This window comes from Montipora capricornis, chromosome 2 (genome assembly GCF_036669925.1).
Source record: "Montipora capricornis isolate CH-2021 chromosome 2, ASM3666992v2, whole genome shotgun sequence".
In the NCBI taxonomy this organism is placed as follows: domain Eukaryota; kingdom Metazoa; phylum Cnidaria; class Anthozoa; order Scleractinia; family Acroporidae; genus Montipora; species Montipora capricornis.
Window position 1 is genome coordinate 67,655,664 of NC_090884.1, and position 8,154 is coordinate 67,663,817.

Genomic DNA, 8,154 nt, shown 5'->3' on the forward strand with positions numbered 1-8,154 from the left:
CTCCCATAAGCGGACACTTATCCTTGGTCCCGAGGGTGTCCGTTTACGGGAGGTTCGACTGTACTTCATGTGGCGAATCGTTCAACCAATCAGATTGCTGGAAAGTCTTTGTTTCGCTCTGAAATTAGGTTAATAATACTATAAGGGATAGACGCGAAGGTCATAAGACATTTCGTGACAATTACACCATGTACATAGATTAAACGGTCACCAACGTAATATTCCCACGAACCGTATTCAAGTATTCCGTATGGCGGAGATCAACAGTGTTTAATGCAAAGCACCCATTCCGAATAGTGCTGATTCACAAGTATTTGAGTCTAACACCCATTTTAAATCGGTTAGCTTTCAATTTTGGTGATGGGTATCTATTTTAATGTTATGAAAACGCAGTTGCTCATCAGTTTTTCAAATTAACCCTTTCAGGCCCGAGGGGTTCCCCATTGACGAGTAAAATCGTCTGGCGTTAGACAGAGTAAAATCTATAAGTGCCATTTGGCACTCTCGGGGCTGAAAGGGTTAAACGGGGACATAGTTTTTGGATGCTGTTAGCTTAACCTTTTCAGGCCCGAGGGGTTCCCCATTGACGAGTAAAATCGTCTGGCGTTAGACAGAGTAAAATCTTCTGGCGTTAGACAGAGTAAAATCTATAAGTGCCATTTGGCACTATCGGGCCTGAAAGGGTTAAACGGGGACATAGTTTTTGGATGCTGTTAGCTTAACCCTTTCAGGCCCGAGGGGTTCCTCATTGACGAGTAAAATCGTCTGGCGTTAGACAGAGTAAAATCTTCTGGCGTTAGACAGAGTAAAATCTATAAGTGCCATTTGGCACTATCGGGCCTGAAAGGGTTAAATTGACGAGAAAATTTCTACATGTCGACTGAAATTCATGAACTGAAGTGAAAATGGAAATGCCTTTTATGGAGGCAGTGTGGCCCAGTGGTTAGCTAGGGCGCTTTCCTTGAGATCCGGAGATCCTGGGTTCAAGACCCGCTCTGACAACTCGTTGAATTTGATCCTGGTAGTCCCTGGTTCAACTTCTTGGCTGCACTTTTAAATAGCCAACTGGTTTAATCGAGGTGGGATTCTTAACAGTTGTTGCTGTTCTGTTCCGTCGTTTCGTTGTGTTTCATTGGCCCTGAAAAGCCCCTTATCGGAAGTGGTCAATTATGTATGTATGTAAATGTCCTTCTTGTCTATCCGAAATAACGCTCACCCGGAAATTATACTAATAAGCAACTATTCACCGAAGTGGAGGTGGCTAGTGATGGGTATTTGGAATATCCACCACTAGCCACCGACAGAGGTGAATAGTTGTTTTAGTATATACTAAAACAGTGAGATAATATAGCACAAAAAGTTAACTCATTTATTCCCGCATTTATTCCTACCTAACTCATCGTGTAAACTTGAGTTTAGAATTTTTGCTGATGATACAAATATTTTCTATTCCTCTTGGAATCAACTATAAATGAAGAACTTGTGAATGTTATAAGGTACTGCACTGTGAATAAGCTATCTATCAACTTTAAAAAGACCAGTCATATGATTATTGCATCACCTAGGAAAAAGGTATCTATTAACGTAACAGCTTGTGATATTCAACAGAGAAGTGATATTAAGTATTTAGGAGTTCTTATCGATGATACTTTAACAACATCGAGATTCGCTCAAAAACTATGTCTCCAGTTAACCCTTTCACTGCCAAAAATGCAAATTGACACTTATAGATTTACTCTGTCTAACGCTAGACGATTTCACTTGTCGATGGGGAACCCCACAGGAGTGAAAGGGTTAAAATGGGATACCCACATACAGCATGTTAATAATCGATTAGCAAATAATCTGGACATCCTTAACAAGCTTCGCTATTATGTCTCTATTAGTACTCTTAGGCAACTCTATTATAACCTCATCTACCCTTATATTTCATATGGTTTGATCAGTTGGGGAAATGCAAACCAAAGTCGACTTCAAACTGTAAAAAGAAAACAAAACAAATGTATTTGGTCCATATTTTTTGCTTCCCAAAGAGAAAATGCTTCTGTTTACTATAAACTACTCGAAATTCACACCCTTGACAATGTATTCAATATTAGGATCTACAAAATTAAGCATTTCCCTGATAACACCCCAGGAGTTCTTCATAATTTAATGATACCTGCATCCAGAATTCATAGCTATAACACTAGATATGCCTCAAGAGAGAACTTATGCAGACCAGTGTCCAGAACCAATTATGGGCTTTCAAGATTTACACCACAGCTTCTAGAATTTGGGAAAATATACCTTATAATATTAAAACTTTACCTTTTCCTTCATTTATTAAACAGTATATGCGCTACCTCCTTGACAGCTAAATATAATAATGATAATTGGGAAGGAAGGAAATATGATTATTGTATTCCCTTCCTTCCTAATTATTATTATTATTATTATTATTATTTTTATTTTTTGTGTGTGTTTGAACTTAATGTAAGACTCCTTAGATGCAACTCATTGATGTAAATAATACTGCATATTTATGTAAATTTGTCAATTTTATAAACAAATTGCGATTTTGAGACGGCAATACCACATTATATTGACGGCTAGTTAGTTTTGTATCGCGATTCATCATTTATAAGGATAAATAAAACTGTAAACTAATCAATCCGCGCCTGATCGAAATTTAAATTCTTTCTACCTGCGAAACGCATTTGTTTGCGTACGTCGGCAACCCAATTCAGTGCAACGACGTCAATTTCAACATTAGAACCAATCACATGCCGCAAAAGTGAGACGGCAATACCACGAAATATTGACGGCTGCGCATAGGCAAAACTATAAGAAGATCGCGATACCATAATTTATTACTATTAATTTAATTTTTGTCTGTACTATCTACTTTGCCAGTTCACTTCTATCATAGTTAATAGAGGGGAATGGTTAGGAAGCTCGGCAAACATCAAAGGAGCAAACAAAGATGCCAAAATTTAGGTTGGAAAGTCCACGACCGTGCACAATCTTTTGTTTTGCGCTCATACACTATGCATGAATTACGTAACCAACACGTTTCTATTGGTTAGTTCATCAGTACGAAGTAAACAACTATTGTGTTTTGTGCACAGTCAAGGCCAGAAAAGAGAACAAAAACCTACAACAACGAAAGTTGTCGGGTTTCATAACCATTCCCCTCTATTAACTATGCTTCTATACATGTATGTATATATATTTGTTTTCCTTTCATTTAATTCCTGTGGTAGTGGCCATCTCGAAAGCATTTGCTACTATGGCCACTACGCACTTCTTTCTTTTAATCGTTATGTCCATTATTTATTTTTTGAAATAGTGCATAATAATAATAATAAATTTATAGTTCTTACCTTTTGGAGATATTTTAATGTTTGTAAATATTTTTATCATGGAAATAAAGTGATTATTGATTTTAATAATAATAATAATAATAATAATAATAATAATGATAAATCTTTAATCTTGAAATCAAAGATTACAACATTTCGGCGCAAATTCCGCGCGAATTGCTCGGAGGTGAATAACAAAGGATATCAGGAGTTTGAGTAGCCAATCAGCGCGCGAGTTCAACGCTATCCATCGTTTTAGTATATACTAAGGTGAGATATACATAATGCTGTGGCGATCACAGACAAGTTCCCTGTTGGTGACCATGTCTCAATACACACATTTTACATATACAGGAATGTCTAATTTATAGCAGCCGAGGTTGAACGAATACTGAATGTGAATCATATTTTTTTCATGTTCCAGGTTGAAACGATCTTAACATGTACAGAATTTCCGAAAAGCGATAAGGATGTGATCAGGAAGCCTAACTGAGACCATTGTGCTCTGTATCCTAGGAAATTCCCTCGACATACACGGTACTTGCAAGTTGTGTCTACGTGTTTTTAGCGATACAAAACGGGAGAAGAACTGAATAACATTGCTTTTTCTCGTATTCTCAGCTTGGATACGTTCTTAACATATAAACCCTATGCAAAAATGGCTGCCATTTTAATATTCTTTTGTCTGCATTCAAATCAGACTTATTATCCTCGTTCTTGAGTTAAAAAAATATATATATATATTTAAGTTTCATCTTGAGCGAGGCTAGTCAGCCTAATTTGAATGCAGAGAAAAGAACATTAAAATGGCAGCCATTTCTGCATAAGGTCTATTCTCAATATGTGGGTGAGGTTAAGGCAAGGTTCCTTCTTACAACAACAACAAAATGTATACCATTTAACACGGACCACAAACAAAAACAAATTTAAAACCATAGATAAAAGAGAAGATACTGCATTTGGGATGGCACAAAGCACTAAATCCTTCAACTGTACAGTCACCAGTACGGCGCGCCTCAAGGTCGTTTTTATAGTACATCATGGATGCTGGTAGACGACCACCACAGGTATAGCAGCTCACCCTACCGACTGGTACAAACTGCCGCGGTATAGCAAAAGGGCTGCCTTGAATGTGAGACCCACGCAACAGCACGGACATTGTATAGTTACATTTCTTATCAGCTGGAGCTGTGTAGGTCACCAAGTAAGTACCGTCACCATTATCCTTCACATTTGCCTCCACCTTCTTCTCTCCCTCTACTTGTGTGAGCTCCGCCACAAACAAGTCGCCGCCCAAACAACACCGACGGCCTTTGGAATCATGGGCAACAATAGTGAAGGAAGCTTCTTGTCCTGGTAGCCCAAAGTTCAATCCAGAGAAAGTTGCGGTGGTGTTTTCAGCGCATCCAGTGCTATCTGTAACGAAAGCTACCTTATTGAGCAGGTCCAGTAGCTGCCCGAGGTCGAAGGAAAACTTGAGTTTACTGTTGCTTTGCGGTGCAAGGTCAGGAGGTTGTCTCTCCAAGGCCCCCTAAGTGGACACTATATCGGCTCTGGCGACAAGGAGCTCAGTGTTACCTGGGGATTGGATTGCAGCGTTGGCACGCTGGACAGCACTCTCCAGGCCGGCCTGAAATACGCGCTGACGATCCCGCTGCTCAGTGAGGGTAAAAGACTTGGTCTTGTAAATATTATCCAGCTCAGTCATCAGAAGATGTTCATGGGCGGTAACAGCGGCAACAAACTGTAAAACAAGAAAAATGTCAAATAAATAAAAAAGTAAAAACGAGCATCCATGAGGCAGTGCGGCCCAGCGGTTAGGGCGCTTGCCTTGAGATGCGGGGATCCCGGGTTCAAGACACGTTCTTCTCAGCTGCACTTGTAAAGAGCCAACTAGCTTGCCTCTGGCCAGTTGAGATTCTTAACAGTTGTTGTTGAATGTTCTGTTCTGTCGTGATTGTTTGTTTCATTGGCCCTGAAAAGCCCCTATGAGGAGTGGTCAATATGTAACTTGAGATAAAAAAGTTATGCAAAAAAATGTAATCTTACTTCTCCGAAGGTGCCTTGAATCAGGGCAGCCTCTTTTTCGTATGCTTGTTTGAGCTCAAGACTCACACCCTCCACTTTCGCTTCTGCACCTTTTATCTCCTCTGCCTGAGTACTGGCTTTGGTGACTAGTGCTTCCATCTCCTGTCGGTACTTAGAAGCAGCTTCAGCTAGAGATAAACATTTGTGGCCATTATGCTTTAGAGTCACACAGTCTCTACAGACGACATGCCCACAATCTTCATCAAAAAACCGGAACTGGTCATTATGCTCCCAGCAAAAAACGGGCACAGCCGCCAGCTTTGGGTTTGTGTTTAGTTCCTCCAGCGAGACGACGCGGTGATCGCGAAATGCTCTATGACGAACGTGCCAGCGAGCTGCATCTTTACACATCTTTTCTTTGCAATCCAAACAACAGGAGGTCGCGGGGTGTTGGTGGTCGTCGCAAGTATCGCATATAGGTGAACCTTCTTCTTCATCTTCTCTCTGTGGCAAAGTCAATAGGATATTCAAAAGAGAAAAATTCTTCGGCAGCCCTACGACTCCAGAAGGCACCGACATTGCATTTCTACATGTGGGACAGTTAATGGCTTTTTCATTGAGTAGCTTCTCTAGGCACTTGGAACAGAAACTGTGACCACAACTCAGCAGACGAGGGCAGCGCATTTGGTCATCGAAACGTTCGCAGCAAATTGAACATTCGTTTGCCATTCTCCCTAACATAAATTAACAAATAGCAAGAATTTCTTTTTTGACATTCACTACACAGTGTATTTAACCTGTGTGTGTTTCTCTCCGCATTTACGTATAGTATAAGCTTTTCATGGCCTCCAAATTTCCGACTTTCATTTGTTCTAAGCCCCGTTTGGAGTTGTGGGGGCGAAGATACATACTCAAGTAAAGAAAAGTTGGGACCTAGAAATCCCCACGCCGCTACAATGTAACTACAAAAATCACCTCATTAATCTGCTATGTTGCCAGCCTTGGTGGCTTTGATGGTGTAGTGGCTTAGCCCGCCCAAGTAGCAATTAGGGAGACGTAGGTTCGGGTCCTGCTCAGGACAAACACAAATCTTTCAGATGAGTGTGTCGAAAGGTTAAACACAGTGTGTGTGTTTCTCTGCTCATTTACGTGTAGTATAAGCCTTTTATTGAGTCGACATTTCTGACTTTGCGTTCTACACAAAAATAAAGTGCGAGGAGTGATGGTTCGGCCCAAATATAGCCTGTGAGAGAATAAAGATCAAATAAAATGCAGATGCAGTGAATCCCCTTAGGAATGTTTTTCGAAACCTCTTGAGAAATGTCTTGAATGAGGAGGGGTGGGTGGAGGGAAAGAAAGAGGGTGTGGGGGTCGGGGAATGAATATAAAGTGGAAGGACTCTTAAAAGACAGTTACCGTAATACAAGGGTACAGCACTGTATAAGGTTTGGGTGGGGATAAACCACCCTGGTCCCAGATTTTTTAAGAGTAGATAATTTGCCCAGTGGATAAGGTGCTATCAAATGGTGCTATTGGGTGGGGCACATTTTATCCAATGGTTAGCTATTTAACCACTGGTTAAATAGCAGTGCTTTAAACAGTCTCTGCCAGGTCTCAAACTATGGGGCCCATTGTAGAGGGGTTTTGCATTCAAACAATCATCTCATATTTAAGCAATAGAGGACTTCTTCCATGTTTACATGGCCTCATCTAAACACTTGGGGGAGTTGGGAGAATTTGAGACAGTTATGCAAACCCAATATGCAGTCGAGGGTTTACATAACTGTCAAGAATTCTCCCAGCTCCCCGAGCCGAAAAAAGTCCTGTATTGATTTTAGAAAATATTTCTCAAACATAATTTGACAAATGAAGGAAAATGCTGTTCCTTTTACTTCCTGATTTAAACAGATTTTCTTGATACATGCTTAATTCCTACCAGCCAATAAAAACCAGCGTCTGACAACACATAACCAATCAAACGTCATGCAATGTTATGGCCGTGTTTGCATAGAAATTACTCTCATCTAAACACAGCTATTGAAAAATGAGAGTGCGCATACTATCCTAATTATTTTATAAAATATGTTGATGACTGACTGTTTCCATCTGCTTCAATTGCAACAGAGATTGCCATTCATATATAGTCACCAAAGACATTGTTCCCCAATGGGGCAACACCCATCATCTCATGAGATGAAAGGAGCCCAATGAACACTTCTTAGGACTCTATTATGGATATTAACTAAATTTCAAAACTCTGCTTTAAAAAATAATTATTGTTACCTTATTTGTTAGACTGACACATTTCAAGTACCACAAGCTGTGCTTCTCTGGGGATTGTTCAAAAATTTTGAACAATTTCAGTTTGTATCTTGCTGCATCAGTGCACCATGGCCACCAATATTACACCTTGTTCCTGAAAAATATTCAAATATGGATACGCTCGTTTTGATCATGAGCAGGAAAATCATGACTCTGTTGGGAGACCCATATCCACATAGGTCTTATGAAAGAGCTTCCCCTTCCCCTTGAACTGATTGGGAAAACATCTAGAACTGCATCAGTTCCAGAGAATATCCATAATACCCAAAAGGAAATTTTTTTCCATTACACTCCCCTCCCCCAGGGAATTCTAGTTAAGTTTCATACTTTTCTCATAAAATTTTGACTTTTAAGAACCCCTTCCTCTCAGGAATTTCCAATGGCTTTTAACTGGGTGGGTATGGAATTTTTTCTGGCCACAATATGAAGTTCATGTTTTCTTTCTGTATGGGAAAAAAAA

The 8,154-nt window shown here is 39.9% G+C and overlaps 1 protein-coding gene across 1 annotated transcript; it reads right to left on the bottom strand.

Moving 5' to 3' along the window:
- Positions 1 to 4,197: 4,197 nt before the first annotated feature.
- LOC138038209 (E3 ubiquitin-protein ligase TRIM45-like) lies at positions 4,198 to 7,753 on the bottom strand. Its single transcript, XM_068884031.1, has 3 exons — positions 7,656 to 7,753; positions 5,394 to 5,876; positions 4,198 to 5,088 (listed from the first exon to the last, which is right to left on the bottom strand). Exons 2-3 carry the CDS (start codon positions 5,781 to 5,783, stop codon positions 4,876 to 4,878), a joined length of 603 nt encoding a protein of 200 aa, XP_068740132.1. The 5' UTR covers positions 5,784 to 5,876; positions 7,656 to 7,753; the 3' UTR covers positions 4,198 to 4,875.
- Between the last annotated feature and the right edge of the window lie 401 nt (positions 7,754 to 8,154).